Source organism: Pan paniscus, chromosome 23 (genome assembly GCF_029289425.2).
Source record: "Pan paniscus chromosome 23, NHGRI_mPanPan1-v2.0_pri, whole genome shotgun sequence".
Taxonomy (NCBI): domain Eukaryota; kingdom Metazoa; phylum Chordata; class Mammalia; order Primates; family Hominidae; genus Pan; species Pan paniscus.
Window position 1 is genome coordinate 28,505,933 of NC_085927.1, and position 25,606 is coordinate 28,531,538.

Here is a 25,606-nt window from a genome sequence, read left to right on the forward strand (position 1 = left end):
GTGGGTGTAGATAGTGGTGTTGGTTATGCAACCCTGTGAATATATTGAATGCCACAGAGTGCACACTTTGGTTAAAAGGTTCAAATGATAAATAATGTGTTATATATATTTCCCCATGATAGAAAACACGCACAGCCAAGCCCAGATGCCAGTCTTGTTAGCTGCCTTCCTTTACCTTCAAGAGTGGGCTGAAGCCTGTCCAATCTTTCAAGGTTGCTGAAGACTGTATGATGGAAGTCATCTGCATTGGGAAAGAAATTAATGGAGAGAGGAGAAAACTTGAGAATCCACACTACTCACCCTGCAGGGCCAAGAACTCTGTCTCCCATGCATTGCTGACCTGTCTCAGTATTTCCTGTGACCACCTCCTTTTTCAACTGAAGACTTTGCACCTGAAGGGGTTCCCAGGTTTTTCACCTCGGCCCTTGTCAGGACTGATCCTCTCAACTACTGACCATTTCACCTCCATTCATGTCCATGCCACATCAGGCTGTGTTGTCTAGATGGAATGAATCCACCCCAAATGTCCCTTTCTGGAGGAAGCCACCATTATGCTGTACCTCCAAGCATAATGGTACGTCCACACACACCAAGGCACCTCGCTCATGCAAGGTGTGTGTCCTCTAACAAAGTTTCACGCTCTAAACCCAGATAACTTGAAACCCAAGTTCTGTTGATTCCCCTACTTTGGGTGCTCCATAGATGTTCATTTGTCTACTAAACACTGCCCCAGGCAATTAAATATTCCAAAGTGACCAGCAGAATTTTTATGTTAATTCTGACATTGCGTTGTTAATACAAGTGTTTTTCCCCCTTCAAATTTATGTCTTTGTTACTGATAAATGTAACTGATAATGCTTTTTTCAGCTATGTTGCCAAGCATATTTATATAAAAATATACTCAGATTGTTTTCAGAATTTGACAAAGATGATAGCAACAATGATAATCTCATTTGTTTTATACTAATCTTTATGTGTTACTTTCATCATTTCTTACATACTGGGGCCTACCATACATTGTACGGTGAAATTAGTGCTATGCATCATGGTAGGAATATAAATTGGCAAAAGAAATTTAGAAAATAGTTCTCTTGTTTCTTAAAAAAATTAGGCTGGGTGTGGTGGCTCATGCCTATAATCCCAGCACTTTGGGAGGCAGAGGTGGGTGGATCACCTGCGGCTAGGAGTTTGAGACTAGCCTGACCAACACAGCAAAATCCTGTCTCTACTGAAAATACAAAAATTATCCAGGCATGGTGGTGTGTGCCAGTTGTCCCAGCTACTCGGGAGGTTGAGGCATGAGAATTGCTTAAACCTGGGAGGTGGAGGTTCCAGTGAGCTGAGATTGTGCCACTGCACTCCAGCCTGGGTCTCAGGAAAAAAAAAATTTTTTTTTGACCAAAATGTCATTATGCATTACATGACTGTATATGAATGCTCAAAGCTACATTACTCATCAAAGAAAATAACAAAATAATTAAATGTCCATTAACTGATAAATGAATAAACACTATCTGTATGAATAAACACAGCAGACTATGAAGGAAAACACATGACCAGCACGTGCTAACACGTCAATTAACTTCAAACATAGTATGCTAAATGAAGGAAGTCAGATTCCAAATATATATATATATGTCCATTTCTATTAAGCAAGCGGGAAATTTATGGAGATGGAATGTCACAGCAGTATTGCTTAGGGCTGGAGATGGGAGTGGGGATTAACTGCCAGTGCGCAAGAGAGAACTTGGGTGAGGGAAACATATTTAAATTAGATCATGGTGTTGGGTGCACACAGTATCAATTTAATAAAGCATCAAATTGTAGACCTTTTCAATGGGCAAACTTTATGGTGGGTTCACACCCAATATAGGTGTTAAAAATAGATTAATGTTACGGAAATTCTTGTCGGGTTTTTAACAAGCCAAGAGATATGCTGTGAAAGCAGCATTAATTCAAATGGTTGTCACAGGTCACTTAAAGTTAATCAGATAGTTGTCCTACAAATATAGGGTGAATGTTATTCATGAATTTCCTGAATCTATTGCAATAATCACATTTTTTTCCATTAAACTCTTGAGGTAGCTAATTTTATTTATTGCATTTTCAATGTTAATCTACTATTTCATATATTGAGATTAACTCACATTAGTCAGAATTTACAGTATTTTAAAATATCACAGAATTTAATTTACCTTATCTGATTTTGGTTTCAAGACTATACTAGCCATTTCATTTAATTGTATATGTAGGGTATTCTAATTTATGGAAAACTATTACATCTTCCTTGATTTTTTTTTTTTTTAGAAATTACTTCTAGGGATCTATATGGTAGAGTCCATGGAGAATTGTTTTAATTCTTCATTCATGTCTTCAGTGGGTATAGGATTGGTCATATTGGTCATAGTTTTCTGCTCGGATTTCAATAAGAAACTTGTGGAAGAACCTGAAGGGTGGGATCTTTCAGGGAGCCTAAGACAGAGGAAGACAAGCTAAGAAGGAGGGCAGTGCCACAGCAGAACTGCCATTGATGCCCCCTCGCCTAGATTGCGGAAGAGACATCCAGCTGTAGACACTGAGGTGCAGGAAAAAAATGGAGCACCATCAGAGAAAGCAGTGCCCAGGAACAAGGAGGCACTGATGGTGGCAAGGGGCAAAGACAGCTGCCACGAGGCTGTTCACATGAGGGCCTCAGGCTGCATAGACACCCACACCAGCTGAGGGGTCCTGGTTTTCATAAAGTGTGTGGCTCAGCCAGGCCACCAACAAGCAGTTCACAAACAGTAGTAATACGACACTTTCCAAAGACCTTACTTGAGTAACATGGTGATCCTCACAAATTTCCAATCAGGATGGTCGCACAGTTCCTCCTGCTTTAGGACTCAGAGCCTGCCCGTGGTCACAGTGGGTAGGTGCAGACTCTGAAGATGCACTTTGGTCAGAGACCCCGCTGAACTCTGTCTAATGAGGACCTCTGTCCTGTCTGCTGACCACCGGTCAGAGGTGCAGGCTGCAGTGGGGAGTAAGAATGCCACCTTCTCAATGTTGGGAAAACTCCCTGCCAGAACTGAGAATGGCCCTTTCTAAGCAGAAGGCAAGCTCAGACTAAAGGAGGCCGAACGCATCAGGTTGGCAGATTGCCAAAGATTCACTCAGGGAGAGCCCACATCCTGGGCCATCTTGGGTGGTGGCAAGATGAGGTAGACGACTGCTTTTGCAACACATACCTGACAACAAAAAATCAACAACTGTAAAAGAGCCACAAAATCCCCAAATATTTGCAAATTAGCAATGCACTTTTAAATAACTCATGGGTTAAAGAAGAAGTCTCAATAGAAAATTAAAAATACTTTTAACTACATTAAAAGAAAATGTGACTTGGCAAGATTTCTGGATGTAGCAAAAGCAGTCCTTAGAGGGAAATCTATAGCATTGGATGCAATATACTAAAAATCACAAGACCTAAAATCAGTAATATCATGTTTCAATTAGGGAACTATAGAAAATAGAGGAATGCAATGGAAAGCAAGTAAAAGTAATAAACAACATCACAGAAATCAATAAAATTAAAACACTGAAATCATCAGAAAATCAATAAAACCAAAAGCTGGTTCTTTGATATGCTCATTACAATGAATGAATTGATATGCAGGCTAACCAAGAAAAAGAAGATAACACAAATGACCAATTTCAGAAATAAAAGAGGAGCCATCTCTACTGAACTGTTAGGCATTAAAAGGAATATCACGAACAGTTCTATGACCGCAGTTTGATAACCTCAGTGAAATGTATCAATTCCTTGAAAGGCAATCTTCCCAAGGTCATGCTAGGATCCTAATTTGAATAAACTTATGTCTATTAAATAAGTTCAATTCACATTAAGAGCATTCTGAAAAAGAAAGCACCAGGCCCAGATGGTTTCTCTCATGAAATCTACCGAATTCTTCAACAGGTGAATAAAAAGACAAAAATTCATTTAATGCAATATTATTTGGTGATTTAATGTGCCATTTTTTGCCATTAAGGCATAAAAAAGACATGAAAGCAGCTAAAGCGTACATCAATTTAGTACAATAAATTCATCTGAAAAAACTACATAATATATGATTCCAACTATATGACATTCTGGAAAAGGCAAAGCTGAAGCGATAGTAAAAATATTAATAGTTGCCAAGGTTTCTGGAGAAAGAGGACAGAGATTAATGAGAAGACAGGATTTTTAGGGAAGTGAACATTTTCTTTATGAGACCATAAGGGTGAACATAATGTTTTAAATATTTCAAAATTCATATATATGTATAACAGAAAGAATGAACATTATGCAAATGTAGACTTCAGATAATAATGTGTCAATATGTTCTCATTATTCTAGCAAATGTACCACAGTAATGTAAGATGTTACTAATAGGTGAAATTAGGAAGTGAGGGTGAGGAGACAGAATAATATGGGAACTTCGTGTATTATATACTCAATTTTTATTTATTTATTTATTTATTTATTTTGAGATGGAGTTTCACTCTTGTCACCCAGGCTGGAGTGCAATGGCATGATCTTGGCTCACTGCAACCTCTGCCTCCTGGGTTCAAGCGATTCTCCTGCCTCAGCCTCCTGAGTAGCTGGGATTACAGGCACCTGCCACCACACCCGGCTAATTTTTTTGTATTTTTAGTAGAGATGGGGTTTCACCTTGTTGGCCAGGCTGGTCTCCAACTCCTGACCTCAGATGATCCGCCTGCCTTGGCCTCCTAAAGTGCTGGGATTATAAGTGTGAGCCACCACGCCCGGCCATATGCTCAGTTTTTATGTCAATTTAAAACTCTCTAAAGAAATATATTAATTGAAAAATAATAATATAGCACCACTCTTTCAGGGAGATCTATGCTTATGTTTAACAACCAGGTAAGTTCTAGACATTAGCTTGAAACATTGTCTATCATTAAACATGAACCAAAATTGACTTTTAAGTAGATATTTACTTTTGTGGTGGTAGCAATATTTACTGACCAGGCAAATTCGAATCCTGACACATTAAAAAATATGGCTTAGTCTCTTCATAGTTTCCTCTTACATATGGGACACTGAATACTCCCCGCAATTGCAATTCTTGAATTAACTTAATTAATGAACTTCCACAGTACCTTCTTGTGGGTACCTCTTCTTCTTTACCCGGGAGCCATGAGGTCTCCGACACTGGTTGGTGTGCACAGCATATCTTCTTGTATTCTCTATCAGAGAAGATGCTGGTTAATGCATTTACAATAGATAGGGCTGTTGACATCTTGCTGACAGAAGACCAGAGGGAAAATAGTGATAATCTGTTCTAAGTTTAAACTTATGATCCTTTTCTTTACAGGCTTCCAAGCAGAGCCCACTGAATCAAAGTTGGGTTTCAGGAAGATCACGGAGTTCAGTGAGCACTCAACACCTCTATCAGACAGACTGCGTGGGCAGTGCCTTCCTGGAGAGGAGAATACAGCAGGATGACTGTGAGTGCAGGGCTGGTGCAGAGTGGGGGCCCGGATTCAAATTCCACTAAGCCATGTGGACCTGGCAAGCTCATGTCCTCCCTCTGCCCTCAGTTCTCTGCACTGTCATAATGTAATTTTAGCAATACTTTTTAGGCCCTATTTAGGCCCTACTTCTTAGTATCACAGTACAGGGCTAAAAAATCACTAAATACAGGAAAACCTTAGAGAGGACTGGTACTTCAGTAATGTTCTCTAAGTGTTTACTACATGCCAGGAGGAATAAGCTGGACACTTAGCAGTGGCGGAATATGGAGGGGGAACTTGGATGGCTCTGGGGCAGTGGAGCATGCTTTCCTGTTCGGCTTTTCCGTGGGCATGATGCCTTACGGTTTATGGAGAACATCAGCCCTGCAGGGGGTGCAGAGGAGGGGCTGTGGCTGAGATTTTACACTTGAGGGTGCTGACATTCAGAGATGATAAGTGACGAGCAGAACCTCAACCCCGCTGAGTGAAGGACCTGAGATGGGAAATGTATTTGGTTCCCTAGAGAGAGAGATTCCTGAAAAACTGCCACCTCTTCATCACGCCCTGTGCCAGAGACCCAAGAGACCCCTCACTGTCTTTCTCCAGTCCTCCTAGCCCAAGGTGTGTGGGTGGACAAAGGTGATGCTCTGGAGGAAATGCCTGAGATAAGGACAGGTCCTTAATGATAAAGAATTCTCCTTCCTCTTTCAGATCCTTGACCTCCTAGTATGACAGCTTAAAGGCTGTCATCTCTGTGGCCTGCCTCCCCTTTCCCTTCACCCTGCCAGCTGCCTCTCAGTGACTGTCTCCTCCAGTGACTACACTGAGGGACCAGGGACTGCTTGCCTCCCGAGGCTGCTCAGACCTTCTGACACTGCAAAATGATTGTCAAAAGATGGGTCTGCAAAGAGTAACTTCCCTTCCACTGATCAAACCTGAATATGCAAGCTACTGTGAATTAACTGGAAAAGTGGCCGTGTGGGCTGGTGCTTTGGTGATTTAATGAATTAAGTCTGCAACCCCCACTGCCTCCTTGACTATTGATCAGAGCTGCCTGCAATAAGGTCTGGCTAAGAATGGGCAGTGGCTGCACCAGCTCTGGGTAAAATTTGACCTAAAATGACCAATCTCATTCACTAACCTCACCATAGTCTTATGGGTTCAATGGACCTGTCCAATCCTTTGCTCTGTTCTCTCCATCACCTTCCTGTGTAATTTTCCTCCACCATGCACATAATAGAAACATGGCACAGGGGAGCTAATCACCTCTTTTATCCCCCACTTCAGGCTCACACATAAGTTTATAGTAAAAGCCTTTTCAAATGACTGCTTTAACTGCTGCTACAGCATGTGTCATCAGTTGAATGGAATCTGTCATGTGACTTTAAGCAACCCTTTGTTGAGAGACAAGATTCAATACTAGGGACAGTATTCTGGTGTACTACGTCATTGATTTTATGTTATGAAGATCATCATTTATTGAAAATGTATAAATAATGAAGCCCAGCCTTACTCTTCAATGCTGTGTGTGTAAATCCACTGAGTGTGCTGACCCCCATGCTTGTACCCACCTGCTAACACAGAAAGGGTCCATTCAGAAGGCAGGCACAGCTCCAGCACTGAGGCTGTCCATACCAGCTTCACAAGAGAGTTGCCACAAGGACGACGGATACCCGGATAACAATCAAATGGTAATTTGAGTACTTAATGGTCATGATCCCTAAAGTGTGTAGCTCAGAGGGCTTGTGGTGGTAACTCCATCAAGACTCTAAAGCATCTCCCCAATTCTTATTGGACTTGATCCATGTCTTGAGGAGACCCAGCTATGACACGCAGGCACCACATTGTCCTACTTAGTGCCTCCCTTAGTGTTTCAGAACCTGTGATTTGATCAGAAACATGGGCTTTCTATGTTGGGTTCACACTAAGGACTATGTGACACCTGCAGGAAGATGTCTACATAGCTACCTGGATTATGAGATCATGAGGCTCTCTTATGTGAGGGATGGCATTTGGGATCTCTGCAGGCGTGGGTAATTCCAGGCATAGAGGGTGCTGGAACTCCCTTGCATGGTGAATAGTGATCTCTTCACTGGCTGATAAATAGAGGTTGTAGTTCAGGCCTTCAACATTAGCGCCGTATGAGTAAACATTTTGACTCTTCACTATGCAGCAAGTGAACCAGGGCACATTTATTTATGTGGCTTAGTTTCTCCATCTGGCATGTGGGCTCAATAAACAAGCTCACAACACATGGGCATGATGATGATGAGGTGTGAACTAATGTAAGTAAAGTATGTGGTCTGATTTGTTAAATTAAGAAAAACGGCACTGAGAGTTGTGCTGGGTAAACACAACATTTTTTCCTGGGGGAAACACACATAGACACACATTCACAAGCAAATCATGCAGATGTGCACACAGACCACCTCACCCCACCCCCGCCCTAATACACACATACCCACACACAACCTAATGTGAACACGTTCCCAGAAACTATACATAGATAAAAAGAGTATGTCACCTGGAAAACCAGTTTCTTTAACTATACCCCACATCCTCATTCCCACCAGATGTCTTGGATCATGGAGGCTCTCCAGACAAAAGCCAGCAGTTAAGCTCCAGATTTCCTATAGAATCATTTTCTAACAACCAGTGAGTGATTCCAGAATACGTACCATTGAATGTGCTCCCTGAAGTCACCTGTAATTAGAGAAGGAAAACACTCTGAGAATCAGGCTATGCTATGGATGGCTCACACAGGTCTTTTGTTCACTTGGAAACTCTGGGTAACCAAGATTGGAAATAAGGTTCAAATCAAAAGCCCCAACTCTAGAGTAGAGTTCCCTTAGGAAAGCACAGGAACTTTTCTTGAAGAATGTTTCTGTCTAGGTAATTTTGGAGTAGCAATTGCAGAATTCTTATCTAAAGTGGAAAGCTTGTTCCTGAAGAAAACATCCCTTAACACGCAGTGTATTATCTGACACTGCCAATTTTGCACGTCCTCTGGAATCAGGTGTCAGTTGGTAAAATACACCTCCTCCATCCCCAAGGAAATATTATCTAACATCTATAATGTAGTGGATAATTTTCCCATAGCTGATATCAACTGAAAAATAAAGGATCCAAGAAAACAACATTTACATCTTAGGCAAAGACAGGCTACTTTACCTTGGTAGTAGAGTAGGGCTCCCTTTTCACACGCTTTTTGGAAGGCTTCTTCGAGTCACCTAGGGGATGTGGAGGGACACAGCATGGCTGTCAGTTCATTGGCAGTGCTACTCATGAATGACTCAGGGACTGGAACTTAGGGGTGTGCCTGGTTAACAAGCATGGAATGAGCTTCTCCTGGACCATCTTCTTCATGGACCAAGGAAGGCAAAGAAAGAGCAGCAAGGAAATGAGAGTAGAGCCCTTGGCTTTCCAGGTAATGGCAAATGAAAGCAACGTGAAATAATCAAACTCCAAATGAACAAATGCTAAAATACATGCTAAGATTCAACCACAGCATCCTGTCACTTCTTCAGACCCTTTAAAAGCCCAGCAGGACTGCCACTACCTTCTTGACATCTACCAAGTCCCTTTCAACCTCCACAGACCCACATACACTGCTACTGCATTTATCATGGAGGGTATAGGGTTCTGCCTTGTATATGTGTGAATTTTTAAAAAACTAGATTTAATACCATGCACCAGCATTAATTATATTTATTTCTTTTCTTGGTTATGAAAATAATCAGTCAGGCATAGTGGCTCACACCTGTAATCCCAGCAGTTTGGAAGGTGGAGGTGGGCGGATCATTTGAGGTCAGGAGTTCGAGACCAGCCTGACCAACATGGTAAAACCCCATCTCAACTAAAAAAAAAAAAAAACAACCCAGCTACTCAGGAGGCTGAGGCAGGAGAATCCCTTGAACCTGGAGGCAGAGATTGCAGTGAGCTGAGATTGCACCACTGCACTCCAGCCTGGGTGACAGAGACTTCATCTCAAAAAAAATAAAAATAAAAACTCAGGCCAGGTGTGGTGGCTCACGCCTGTAATCCCAGCACTTTGGGAGGCCAAGGCGGGTGGATCATGAGGTCAGAAGATTGAGACCATCCTGGCTAACAGAGTGAAACCCCGTCTCTACTAAAAACACAAAAACTTCGCCAGGCGTGGTGGCACTTGCCTGTATTCCCAGCTACTCGGGAGGCTGAGGCAGGAGAATCGCTTGAACACAGGAGGTAGAGGTTGCAGTGAGCTGAGATCATGCCACTGCACTCCAGCCTGGGCAACAGCGCAAGACTCTGTCTCAAAAAAAAAAAAAACCTCCCCTAAAAATAATCAATTATTAAAGATTAGAAAATACTGAAATACTTATATTTTAAAATAACCACTATAACCATACATTTTCCGTTCAGTCTTCCTTTGCCCTGTGTTTGCAGTCATCATGTGAGGGGCTGCCTATGTTCAGCCCAGGCAACCCACAGCGAGAGAGGGCAGAGCGGGGAGATGGCCCCTGGTGAGCACTGAGGCTCTTCAAACCAGCTGCCGAGGGAGTTGCAAGCAGGGTGACACATGAGGCTCATTATTTAGTGGTATTTTATGTTCTTACTTGTCTTGTCCCCAGCTTGTGTAGCTCACAGACTTTTTTTTTTTTTTTTAACATTTCTATAGGGGTCATTTGAAGTTCATAACGCCATCAAACATCAGTACAGGGTCTTCCCATTATTTACCGGCTTTGGGATATGTGCTGAGGAGTGGCCACGCACTGAAGGAATGTGACCGGTTGTCCCAAGTGTTGTCCTCCAACTCAAAATCCGCAACCAGTTCAAAAGCATTTGGGCTTTTATGTGCCTTTCACATAAAGACTATGACACAGCTAAGCTATTCATGTACTAATACCTGCCCTGAGCTGTGTGACCACAGACACCACCCTATAATGTGGCCAGTGTGTAGGAACTCTACAGGCTCAGATCATTCCAGACATACATGCAGATGTTGGAACTCCCTTGCACAGTGACTCATGATCCCAAGGCTGAGTGCTGAGGGCAGGTCAGTAGTTCAGAGCCTCAGCACTGGGGCTGTATGCTTGGGTTCCCATCTTGGCTCTTTTGCTGAGGGGCTCATAAGCTTGGGCACATTCATGTCTGTCTTTTTCTGCCCAGCGAAAGGTGATAGTAAATCGATCATGCCATTTGTCTGTGGTGATGGCCGAATGATTTGATGTAGGTAAAGTGTACAGTATAAGTGCTCATGAGGCTTAATTATCAGTGAAATGTCTTGCTTTAGATTTCACAGCTTAATAAGGCTCAGAGGCTTATTCACGCCCAGGATTCTGAACTCCCAAGTCATTGTTCTATGACATACACCTGCTTGGCCTAAAACCAACAACTTTATCATAATGCAGACCCAGTTTTGAAACAAGCAGATAAAGTTGTCAAAAGTACTGTGTCTGCCTCAGCGCACACTCAGTGCGCTCCACACAAAGGGCATCACCATCCGCCGCAATGGCCCAGTGGCCTGGCTGGCACAGACAGTGGCAGAGCAAAGGGCAAGAGATCCCTAATCCCATCACCATGGTCGATAGGGCATCATAGACATTCCAGGGTGAAGGCACAATCCACATTGTGAGGTCCAACTGCTGCCATGTAGACAGGTGTGTTTTTACATGTACAGGAAGATCATTGGAGATAAGTGTTTTATATCCATGGTTAACAGATGAGATGACCATGAAATGAACACCAGTGTACTGGGTGGAGCAGCTTCTCTATTCAGTCTTCTGCACTAAAGCCTGTGAAACAATATCATCTTGCCTTATTTACTAACAAATACAAGTGCCTCTAAACTTAGACAGTTTCCAAGTCATGGAACTGATGAGCACTTAGCTCCTGCAGAGAGCTCTGGATGATGGGTCGGGAGAACTAAGTCACTCAATACATCAAAACAGCATTAACAAGTAAACAGGTTTTCAAAGCTCTCTACATGCAAATTTACACAATTATCCTTTTAATTTTTATCTTCATATATATATACATAATCTACTTGCTTCTGAGTATAAATAAAACTGTATGTTCTTAGTTAATAGTCTCTACCAATTCATTCTATTTATCTTTGTGAGTTGAAATACTGCATCTCATTGGATAACAAAAAAAAATTTGACTAAGATTACACTGGAAAGGTGAGTAGGTTGGGTGATTGACTGTGATTGACAATTCCACGATTTTGGATAACTCCCAAAGCATAAAAAAAAGTGTGTTTTATTTCACACGTAGACAATACACATTATTATTACTTTACAAAATTAATATGTGAATGGAAACGACTTACTACAAATTTATTAAAGTAAATACACATTTCACAAAAAAAGAAGAGAGGAAGGGAAAAACATGTTAAAAACAAAGATAGGTACATTTTATTGTGTGAAAAGCCTCCAACCCATGCATACTACTGTGGCTTTGTTCCAAATATTTGGAAAGTAATGATTTCATAGTTCCTTAATTAGGTTAAAAAACTGCATTAAAATAGACTTTGCCATCTTCTCCCCTAGGGAATAACTTAATCTGTGGGGTGACGGATGGAACGTTGAAGGATGCAGGATGTAAAAGGAAATTATATATATATTATATTACATAATATATATATTACATTATATATAATATATATAATACATATTACATATATAATATGTATTATATATAATACATTTTATATATAATATATATAATATATATTATATATAATATAATTATAATTAAATATATAATTTATTAATATAATTATATTATATAATTATAATATATAATTGAATATATATTTAAATATATAATTATATATATATATAAAATTTGGGAATTTGTGAATAAACTGAATCCCAATTCACACTGGGTCTCCACCAGCTGCCACCATGCCTGGCTAATTTTTTGTATTTTTAGTAGAGACAGGGTTTCACTGTATTGGTCAGAATGGTCTTGATCTCCTCAACTTGTGATCCTCTTGCCTTGGCCTCCCAAAGTGATGGGATTACACGCCTGAGCCAGGATACATATTTTATAAATGAAGAAAAATTTCAAAGGTACTCTGCTTGGTATAATAATCGAATATATAAATTGAGGAATAAAACAGAACCATGAAACATATATATAACTGCATATGGAAAACACAGAGGATAATTTTTTAAATAACATATTTTGAAAACATTAACTAGGAATTTGAAAAGATCGCATTTGACAGGCCAGTATGAACATACCTTGAATGCAGCAACACAGGTTCCCCATAAGAAAAATCAAAATCAGGGAAAATGAAACCACAAAGGTTCAATCTGCTCTGACCTTTGAAAAACTCAGCACAGACAGTGTCACTTAGTACCCACAGCAGGAGATCCCTAATCCCATCACCATGGCGATAGGGCATAAACATTCCAGGGTGAAGGCACAATCCACAGTGGGAGGTGCAACTGCTCCATGCAGACAGGTGTGTTTTTACATGTACAGGAAGGTCACTGAAGGCTCACTGTTTTGTATGAAAAACTGAATCCCAAGCCCACACATTATTATGCTACGCTTCCTCAAATAAGTTATGAGATGGGAAAAAGGGCACCCCAAATATATACATACATATATAATTATATATAATATAATGTACATAATGTATATAATTTCCTTTTACATCCTGCATCCTTATATTATATATTATTACATTATAACATATAACATATAATTATTATATATTATTATATACAATATAATAATGTATATTATATAATTATTATATATAATATAATATATAATTATATGTATAATTATATATAATTATATAAAATATAATTATATAATATATATTATTATGTTATATATAATATAATATCTTATTTAATATATAATATTATATATTATTATATTGTATAAAATATAATATATTATTTAATATATAATATATCATATATCATAATATAATATAAATTACATATAATAGTATATATGATATATTATATATAATATTGTATATGATATATTGTATATTATATTATATATGATATATTATATATACTATTATATATGATATATTATATATTACCTATAGTATATCATAATATAATATTATCATATAATATAATACAGATAACATATATTATCACATGATATAGATAATATTTATTATCATATAATATAGATAATATATATTATCATATAATATAGAGAATATATAATAATAAAATATAGATTATATATCATAATATAATATAGATAATATATACTACAATATAATATATAATATTATCTAATATATAATAATATATAATATGTAATATATTATGATATATAATATAATATAACATATAATATATTATGATATATAATATAATATATAATATATTATGATATACAATATAATATATAATATATTATGATATATAATATAATGTAATATAGAATATATTATGATATATAATATAATATAGAATATATTATGATATATAATATCATATAGAATATATTATGATATATAATATAATATAGAATATATTATGATATATAATATAATATAATATATTATGATATATAATATAATATAATATATTGTATATTATGATATATATAATAAAATATAATATAATATATTTTATATTATGATATATATAATAAAATATAATATAATATATTGTATATCATGATATATTATATTATATCATAATATAATATATTATATATTATGATATAATATGTTATATTATATTATATTATATATTATAATATATAATATATTATATTATATATTATATTATATATTATATTATATATTATATTATAATACATTATAAAAATATACTATAATGTATTATATATTATGATATATATAATATAATATATATGTATATATATACAATATATTGTATATATACAGTATATATATAGTATATATATAGTATATGTATACAATATATCATATCAATATATGTATATGTATACAATATATCATATACAATATACAATATACAATATATTGTATATGAGCCAAGATACATATTTTTTAAAGGAAGAAAAATTTCAAAGGTACTCTGCCTGGTACAATAATCAAACATATAAATTGAGGAATAAAACATAACCATGGAACATATTTATACTTGCATATGGAAAATACAGAGGATAATTTTTTAAATAACATATTTTGAAAGCATTACCTAGTAATTTGAAAAGATCGCATTTGACAGGCCAGTATGAACATACCTTGAATGCAGCAAGACAGGTTCCCCATAAGAAAAATCCAAAATCAGAGAAAATGAAACCACAAAGGTTCAATCTGCTCTGACCTTTCAAAAACTCAGCACAGACAGTGGCACTTAGGACCAACGGCAGGCGATCCCTAATCCCATCACCATGGCGATAGAACATAAACATTCCAGGGTGAAGGCACAATCCACAGTGGGAGGTGCAACTGCTGCCAAGCAGTCAGTTGTGCTTTTACATGTACAGGAAGGTCATTGAAGGCTCAGTGTTTTGTTTCAAAAACTGAATCCCAAGCCCACACATTATTATGCTGTGCTTCTTAAAATATGTTATGAGGTGGGAAATAGCACACCCCCAAATATATATATATATATACATGATTATATATAATTTAATATACATAACAGATACAATTTCCTTTTACATCCTGCATCCTTATAATCTATATATTATATTATTTGCAATATAATAGTAAATAATTTTAATATATAAGATAATATATAATTATATATACTATCATAATATATTATATAGAATATATATTAGATATCATATGTAATATTATATAATATATATTTAATATATCATATGTAATATAATACATGTTATATATTATATTATATGTATTATATTATATATAATATATTAAATATATATTATATAATATTACATATGATATCTAATACATATTCCATATATCAGAATATAATATATATAATAATATATATAATATATATTATATTTTATATAGAATATAATAAAATATATAACATTATATAATATAATATATAACAATATATAATAGGAAATAATAATGTATGATATATTAAATATTATGATATATTATATATAATGTAATATAATATAATTATGTGTAATATAATATATAATACATTAAAATATATATCTTATATTTTATAAAAGATGTCATATATTATATATAAGATATAAATATTATATATAATGTATCATATATTATTTATAATATATGATATACTATATGTTATATATGATACATTATATATAATATATCATATATTATATATCATATATCATACATTATATATAATATATCATATATTATATATCATACATTATATGCAGACAGGTGTGCTTTTACATGTACAGGACAGTCATTGAAGGCTCAGTGTTTTGTTTCAAAAACTGAATCCCAAGCCCACACATTATTATGGTGTCCTCCTTAAAATAAGTTATGAAATGGGAAATAGGGCACCCCCAAATATATATATACATAATTATATGTAATACAATATATAATACATGTGATTATACATAATATAATATATATAATACATGTAACATATATAACTTCCTTTTTCATCCTGCATCCTTCTATTATATATAATATATTATATATATTATAATAATATATAATAATATATAATTATTATATATAATATAACATATAATTATATATAATTATATATGATCATATATAATATAATATGTATAATTATACAATGATATATATAATTACATCTAAAATATAGTAATATATATTGTATATTATATATTATATATAATATAGTAATATTTATTGTATATTATATATTATATACAATACAATATATTACATATAATATATAATACATAATATATGATGTTCTATATTATGTATAATATATTGAATATATAAAATATATATTAAATCATATATATTATATATAATATCCATTATATTATTACATTAAGTATAATATATAATATATATTATGTATGATTACATTATATATTATATTATATATTATATTAGATACATAATACAATATATAATATTAGGTAATATATAATAATAAATATAATATATAAGATATTATGATATATAATATAATATAATATAATTATATATAATATAATATAATCATTTGTAATATAATATATATTATATTGTATATAATATATTATATATAATAATATATATTATATTGTATATAATATATTATATATAATAATATTTCATATATTACATAATAGATATCATACATTAGAGATTATATATAATATATATCATATGTTATATATAATATTTATCATCTATTATAGATAATGTATATCATGTTTTATATATAACATATATCATGCATTATATATTATATATCATGTATTATATATAATATATATCATATATTATATATAATAGAGGAAATGTATTATATATAAGATATTATATATAATATTTAATATATGATACATATTATATAATATACATAATATATTATAAATAATATATACATTATATATTATATATGTAATATATTCAATATATACATTATATATTATTTATTATATATATTATATAATATATAATATATAATATATGTCGTATAATATAATGTATATTATATGTCATATTATATATATTATTTATATAATTTAAATAATATATAATATATAATATATATATTTTTTAAAGGAAGAAAAATTTCAAAGGTACTCTGCTTGGTACAATAATCAAATATATAATTTGAGGCATAAAACATAACCATGAAACATATTTATAACTGCATATGGAAAATACAGAGGATAATTTTTTCAATAACATATTTTTAAAACATTAACTAGTAATTTGGAAATATCACATTTGGCAGGCCGGTATGAACATACCTTGAATGCAGCTACACAGGTTCCCCATATTATATTATATAGAATATATATTATATGTATTATATGTTACACAGGTTCCCCATATGATATTATATGTAATATATTTCATATATATTAAATATATAATATATAATATGTCATATTATATATATTATACATGATATATATTATATATGTCTTGTATATATAATACATATTATATAATATATATTACATACACTATATGTAATATATAATATATAATATGTATTAAATATTATATATGATATATAATATATAATGTGTATCATACATATTATATATATTATGTTTTATATATTATATATTATATATTATACAATATATAATATATATTATATATTATACAATATATAATATATATTATATATTATACAATATATAATATATATTATATATTATATATTATACAATATATAATATATTATATATTATATATTATACAATATATAATATATATTATATATTATATATTATACAATATATAATATATATTATATATTATATATTATACAATATATAATATATATTATATATTATACAATATATAATATATATTATATATTATGTATATATAATTTTTTTTTAGACAGAGTCTTGTTCTGTTGCACAGGCTGGAGTGCAATGGCGCCATCTTGGCTCACTGCAATCTCTGCCTCACGGGTTTAAGCGATTGTCCTGCCTCAGCCTCCCAGGTAGCTGGGACTACACCACACTGGGTCTACACCAGCTGCCACCATGCCTGGCTAATTTTTTGAATTTTTTTAGAAATAGGATTTCACTGTATTGGCCAGGATGGTCTTGATCTCCTCACCTTGTGATCCTCTTGCCTTGGCCTCCCAAAGTGCTGGGATTACAGGCCTCAGCCAAGATATATATTTTTTAAAGAAAGAAAAATTTCAAAGGTACTCTGCTTGGTACAATAATCAAATATATAAATTGAGGAATAAAACATAACCATGAAACATGTTTATAACTGCATATGGAAAATACAGAGGATAATTTTTTAAATAACATATTTTGAAAGCATTAACTAGCAATTTGAAAAGATCGCATTTGACAGGCCAGTATGAACATACCTTGAATGCAGCTACACAGGTTCCCCATAAGAAAAATCAAAATCAGGGAAAATGAAACCACAAAGGCTCTGACCTTTGAAAAACTCAGCACAGACAGTGGCACTTAGGACCAACGGCAGGAGATCCCTAATCCCATCACCATGGCGATAGGGCATAAACATTCCAGGGTGAAGGCACAATCCACATTGGGAGGTCCAACTGCTGCCATGCAGACAGGCGTGCTTTTACATGTACATGAAGGTCATTGAAGGCTCAGTGTTTTGTTTCAAAAACTGCTTCCCAAGCCGACACTTTATTATGCTGTGCTGCTTAAAATAAGTTATGAGATGGGAAATAGGGCACCCCCAAATATAGCCAATAGTGACAGTTTCAAATTGAAGAGAGGCACAACTGATACGTTGAGAATAAACAGAGATTCCATTCTGGTTTTTCTTTTTCAACTTTTATGTTAGATTCAGGGTGTACATGTGCAGGTTTTTTACCTGGGTATATTGTGTGGTGCTGAGGTTTGAGGTGTGAATGATCCCAACACCCAGGTACTGAACTTGGTACTCAGCAGTTTTTCAACCTTTTCCTTCCTCCCTCCCCCTCCTAGCAGTCCCTAGTGTCTATTGTCACCATCTTCATGTCCATGGGTACTCAGAATTTAGCTCCTACTTACAGGAACATGAAGCGTTTGTTTTCTTTTACTGCATTAGTTCACTTCGTGGATTCCAGCTCTAGACATTTTCCCTCAAAGAACATAATTTCATTCTTTTTTGTGGCTGCATAGTATTCCATGGTCTATATGTACCACATTTTTATCCAGTCCACTGTTGATGGGCACCTAGGTTGATCCCATGTCTTTGCTAATGTGAATAGTGTTGCAATAAACATATAAGCGCATACATCTTTTTGGTGGAATGATTTGTTTTCTTTTGGATACATATTCAGTAATGAGACTGCTGGGTTGAATGTTAGTTCTGTTTTATGTTCTTTGAGAAATCTCCAAATTGCTTCCCACAGTGGCTGAACTAACTTACATTCCCACCAAAGGTGTATAAGCATTCCCTTTTCTCCTTATCCTTGCCAGTATCTGCTATTTTTTTTTTGACTTTTTAAAAATAGCCATTCTGACTGGTGAGAGATAATATCTCATTGTGGTTTTGATTTGCATTTCTCTCGTGATTAGTGATGATGAGCATTTTTTTCATGTTTGTTGGCTGCATGTGTGTCTCCTTCTGAGAAGTGTCTGTGTCTTTTGCCCCTTTTTAAATGGGGTTGTGTTTTGCTTGTTGAATTATGTTCCTTATAGATTCTAAATATCAGACCTTTGTTGGATGCATAGTTTGTGAATAATTTCCCCCATTCTGTAGGTTGTTTACTCTGCTGATGGTTTCCTTTGCTGTGTGGCAGCTCTTTAGTTTAATTAGGTCCCATTTGTCAACTTTTGCTTTTGTTGCAATTTCTTTTGAAGACTTAGTCATGAATTATTTCCCATAGCCCATATCCAGAATGGTACTTTTGAAGTTTTTCTTCTAGGATTATTGTAGTTTGAGGTCTTAAATTTAAATCTTTAATCCAACCTGAGTTAATTTTTGTATATGGTGAAAAGGTGACCAGTTTTTTGTTTTTTGTTTCTGTTTTTTGTTTGTTTGTTTGTTTTTTGAGATGTAGTCTTCCTCTGTCACCAGGCTGTAGCGGAGTGGCGCCATCTCAGCTCACAGCAACCTCCACCTGCCGGGTTCAAGCGATTCTCCTGCCTCAGCTTCCTGAGTCGCTGGGATTATAGGCACGTGCCACCACACCCAGCTAATTTTTGTATTTTTAGTAGAGACAGGGTTTCACCATGTTGGCCGGGCTGGACTCGATCTTCTGACCTTGTGATCCTCCCACCTTGGCCTCCCAAAGTGCTGGGATCACAGTCGTGAGCCACTGTGCCTGGCCAATAAGGTGCATTATTAACATCAATAAAGCTCAGGAAACAGCTTTCACCATATTTTTGTTTAATTTACAGTTTTTCCCAGAGTCTTTGGAATAGATTCCTCCCTCCATGAGCCAGAGAACTTACAATGTTCACTGCAGTGTCTTTAAATGTAGCAGTAGCAGCTGTGGGTTGAGAACACAAGTCTTCGACTCTTCCTTTTAGAGCCAGCCATTCACGGTGCTCTGTGTTCTTATTCGGCATTGGGTAGGGGCATCTGGGTGCTGGGCATAGCACCAGTGCCCCATGGAGGAGGGAGGCAGGAAGCCCCTTTCTTCCTTCTCTAAAACCTTTTTTCGTTATGTAGATCCAAGTTTTTAGCCTATATCATTTTCTTCTCTCTGGATAATTTCTTTTAACATTTTGACAGATCTACTGACAGCAAAATTGCGTTTCTCTGAGAAAGTATTTTTCTTCACTTTGGAAAGATAATTTTGCAGGATACAGAATTTTAGGTTGGTGGAATTTTCTTGCTTGCTTGCATGGGTTCTGAAGAAAAGTTTGATGCAATTTTTATTCTTATCCTTACATGTGTTAGGCCCTGCTAAAGCCCAAGGTGGTTAGACTCTTGTGAAATAGTTTCCCTGGGGCAGGCTTTTGCTAAGGAGAACGGAACACCCAGGGTGTATTTCAAAGTAGTTACTTTTCCCCTTCCCTGTGGGAAGCAGGAGGGAATTTTTCTCTGATGTGCATAAGAACGTCTGGCAGAGCTCTTGGAGGTTCATGAAAGTGTAGGGCCCCCTAAGACCGGGCTCCCTTAATTCTTAATTCTCAAGTTTATGTGCATGGAGCCTCCAGCGATTTGTTGTTTACATGTAAGTCTTCCCACCGTGGTTCTGGCTCCAGTGGCCAGCCTCCGATCCTGTTAGGCTGGGACTCACTGCCTCTCCAATTTGGGGGATAATGGTTTGGCGTGTTAACCTCAAGTCTCTGATGGATCTAAGAAAAGTTGTTAATTTTCAGTTTGTTCAAGGTGTTTTTTGTTGTTGTTGTGAGGACAGGAGTGACAGCTTCCAAGCTGGAAAACAGAAGTCACATTTGGGTTTTGTTTCAAGATATTTTTCCAATGACAGAGAATGATGCCACACACATTTCCATAGATGTCTTTTGATGCAGACGTGCATGTGTTTCTGTTATCCTAAGAGTGAAATACCTGAGTCCTAAATGTGCTCCTTTCTAGAACCTTTATTCAATGCCAAAAACAGTATCCCCTCCAGCAGTGATAAGAGTTCTTGTTGCTCCAGATTCTCTCCAACACTTGGTGTTCTGTCTTTTACATTTTAGCCGTTTTGGAGGATATGTTATCCTGTTGTGATGTTAATTTGCATTTACATGAATATTAAGAAAGCTGAACACATTCAAGTTTTGCTTTTATAAATTACATGTTTAAAGTGTTTTACCCATTGTTCTTTCTCTTAGTGATTTTTAAGAGCTCTTTACATATTGTTGATGTGAGCCCTCTGTCAGTTCTATGTGTTCATAGATCTGTTCCCACTCTGCAACTTGCCTTGTCACTTTCTTAGTCTCTTAATAAACAGAAATTCTTAATTTGAATACAGTCTAATTTATCAATTTATTCCCTTAAAACTATGGCTCTTTGTGAACTGTTTAAGAAATCTGTCCCCATTCATGGTCATAAAAATTGGCTGGGCATGGTGGCTCACACCTGTAATCCCAGCACTTTGGGAGATCAAGGTGGGCAGATCACCTGAGATCAGGAGTTCGAGACCAGCTGGCCAACATGGTGAAACCCTGACTCTACTAAAAATACAAACATTAGCCAGGTGTGGTGGCGGGTGCCTGTAATCCCAGCTACTTGGGAGGCTGAGGCAGGAGAATCACTTGAGCCCAGGAGGTCAAGGCCGCAATGAGCAGTCATTGTACCACTGCACTCCAGCCTGGGTGACAGAGCAGGATGCTCTTTCAAAAATAAACATAAAAGTAAATCTAATGAGCTCTAGGATTTCTAATTTGAAGATAGAAGCGATAAACAAAATAAGAAACCAAAATACATTCTGTTTTGATTAAAGCAGAGGTCAGCCATAACTCTGAACCTAAAAAGGAGGTCACCTGAAGCAGCTGTGAGTAAGCAGGGTAAGATAGGAAGCAGAGAACCGATGCTCATTGCCAGATCTTAGGAAAAAAATAATAAATTAGGATGACATACTTTTGCAAACTTAAAGAAATCCCCTGAGGTGCTAATACAAAATTTCATTTGTGATAGGACTAATAAAGAAATTCAGCTAGTAGTGGGATCTGTCGTGGACTGAGTTTGATTCCAAGAACAGAAGAGGCAGGACCAGTGAGAAATAGCACAGACATATTTGCAAAAGCAGCCCTCCCACGTTAGGAAGAAGGGATACTTTTGCACAGTGAACAGCACTGCAACTGCTCATGTCTTTCATGTACTATCACACATGGAATGACTGAGATAATCCTGTGTTCCACACATAGTCCTCCTCCCATCCCCCACCACTTAGGCAAGAGCTGTGCCCAGGAAATGTCACCCGTAACTGGTCTGCACAGACCCTGTCTTCTAAAAGGGTGCTGTGCCTCCACCAGACCCCATGAGCAATACATTTGTCAAGCACACGCGAGACATGCCAAGGCCAAGGCCTGACTGATTTGACAGTAAAGACACAATGAGCCCCTCTCATTCAGAGCTTATTACTCACAGAGTGAAAATAAGAGAAGTCTGAGGTGGCAGCTCCCTGCCATCCTGGTGCCACACACTAAAAAGGACAGCACCGAAACAAAAGGGGTCAGAGAGCATGCATTGCAGGACACCCAATGCAGAAGAGCCCCTTGAGACTGCAGCTGGGTGGCGTCCTCATCTGCAGCTCTGTTGTGAGGGCCGGGGGCAGAGAGCCTCACCCTCACCAGGGCCAGTGAGGCAGGAAGTGAGGAATAGTCTCGGGAGACAGACGGAGCGAGCGGTGGCCTGGGTGCAGCCTGATGTTCTGGGAGGAGCAGGCTTAGGTCAGGTGCTGTGTGCACCTCTGTGTGGCCTATGGGGATCCTGCAATGGCTCAGGGTCTCACGGCAGAGCTGTTTCTCTGCCCACACAATGGACTCACAACCTGACACACGAAAATTCACAGAGAAACACAGAAAGGCACACGTGACACTCAAAGACAGACCCACACAAAAGCCATGCAGCAAAGCCTTTTGCCACACATGCACATGCACACACACACACACAGGCTCCCATCCTTTCAAACCACAGACTTGGTGTTTGCCCAGACACACCTGTGTCAGAGAAAGGGGATTTGCAGCTCCCCAACACACACCAGTCACTCCACACTAACCTAAGGTGTCACCAGCCAGCCTGGAGGACTTGGGAGGCTAAGTGGAGGTGGACAGTGGCCACAGAGCAAAGGCCTTCAGTGGATACCACCTGATGTAAAGAGCCATGGGGTCCACCGTGTGCACGCACACAAGGGGCACACATGTCTGCGCACCAGCTCCCCCATTCCTACACACATATCACCCATCCCTAGGGCTCTGGGGGCTGAGACCCCTCCCTGAAGACCCACAGGAGTCCCCATGCCTGAGTGACCCACTGCTCATGTCCATGCAAAAGAAAAGAACTTTTTATCTGAGGAATGCGAGACCCCTTTAATTATCTGGCCCAGAGAGGCACTGGACTGAAACAGCAGTCACATGTCACTCCCACTTGAGCTAAAGACCTCTTGAAGCCAGTTGCTCTGTGGGTTCCAGACTGATGCCAAGTAGACATAAAAAGCCAGACGCTGGACACCATAACTCTTCCCCTGTAGTCCAACACCTTATAGCCAATCACTAAGGTTCTCTCTGGAAAGCAGTCAGAATTCCTGCTGACTTCATATCAGCCCACTCCTTGTCCCCTTCAGTCTTTAAAAACTTGCTTGTAATAAGGCTGAATGAAGCACTCCCAGGGCAACTTGGTATATCCTGGGCAGCTCTCTCAGCCTTGGTCCAGACAAACTCTCTATATGAACTGTGGTTCAGTTTGTTTCTTTAGGTCGACATCCACATTAGGGGAGCAGTGCTGCTGGGCTGGGGAAGCTGGTTCAGGTCAGATGTTGCACCAAGGGTTGGAGAAGGGGCGTTCCTGCATCAGCACCCGGACAAGGCAGAGGAGCAGGTGTCCAAACCCAGGCCTGGTCTGCTCCTGCTGTGGCTCACAGCCCCCACCCCACCTGGCAGACCTGGCAGACCCCGGAGCTGGCGACAGTGTTGCCCAGCTGGCCACAGACATATCATCACGTGGGGCTGCCCTATATGCTCCCAGTCTCCACACAGACACCCTTCATGGACTGGGGGACTGAGGGCAGGGACACTGGTGAAACAGGCAGGCATCTTCACCCAGCTACTCATCCCACTCACGACCTCCGGGGGAGGTGACAGTGACCAAGCCCAGCCCCAGCTGGCTCCTGGTCACTCACTACAGACTCAGCTCCCACAATCTCGAGTCCCACCTCCAGCTCCTGCCATTCCGAGGGACCTGGAGGCCAGGGTGCCCGGCGCATGACCAGCTCTGGGTTGTGGACCGCCCTCCACGGCAGTGGCCTGAGCGCTTGTTGTCATTATTCACTTTATTCACTCCTGGTTTCTGTCTGGAAGGGATCACAAAGACATGGCTTGCAGGGGAGCCAATCCTGCCAGGGACTGAGGAAACAGATCCTGGAGAAAACCAGAGACTTTGCTGGCACTTCAGGGGGACCCCAGTTGGCTCAATGCCCCCCTCTCCCCCATAGCCAACTGCTAACCAATGTTCTCTCTGAAAACCAGTCATAATTCCTAACCTGGTCAAAGCAGGGTCATCTCACACAGCCCAGCCACCCATTCTTTAGCACCGCAGGCAGCTAAAGAATGCCTAGTGAAATGCAAGTCTGATCGTGTCTGTGTCACCAAGCCCTTCGTGCCCCCTGCTGCTCTTTGGACAAGCCCCTAGCAGCCTCTGTAATGCACAGCCCCCGCCCTTGTCTCCTATGCTGTCTTCCGCAGCCTGGCCACACTGGTCCTCTCGCCCATCCACCTGACCCGACTCTGGCAGGGCCTTTGCAGGAGCCATTCCTCCACCCGAACCCCTCCTATTAAAACGTGTTCCTAGCCGGTTCAGCCCCAGCCTGTAGGGACCAGCCCCACATGGTCGGTGGGTCTCTCCCCGCGTGCCGCGACGAGAGAGTGTAGAAATAAAGACACAAGACAAAGAGATAAAAGAAAAGACAGCTGGGCC

General features: G+C 37.4%; 1 protein-coding gene across 2 annotated transcripts in view; it reads right to left on the reverse strand.

Moving 5' to 3' along the window:
* LOC117977401 (uncharacterized) overlaps positions 1-18,514 on the reverse strand; it is a 31,992-nt gene extending 13,478 nt beyond the window's left edge. Inside the window, exons 1-5 of one of the 2 annotated variants that reach the window (XR_008622494.2) lie at positions 14,701-14,808; positions 8,665-8,723; positions 8,172-8,196; positions 5,140-5,226; positions 176-241 (exon numbers count right to left, since the gene is read on the reverse strand). Coding sequence is in view for 1 of the 2 variants with exons in the window: in XM_055105517.2 (XP_054961492.2) it covers positions 176-241; positions 5,140-5,226; positions 8,172-8,196; positions 8,665-8,723; positions 18,423-18,450 (265 nt within the window). In the remaining variant the exon portion in view is untranslated. Of the gene's footprint in view, positions 1-175; positions 242-5,139; positions 5,227-8,171; positions 8,197-8,664; positions 8,724-14,700; positions 14,809-18,422 lie in introns of those variants that run through there. The other variant, XM_055105517.2, reaches the window with a different exon arrangement.
* Between the last annotated feature and the right edge of the window lie 7,092 nt (positions 18,515-25,606).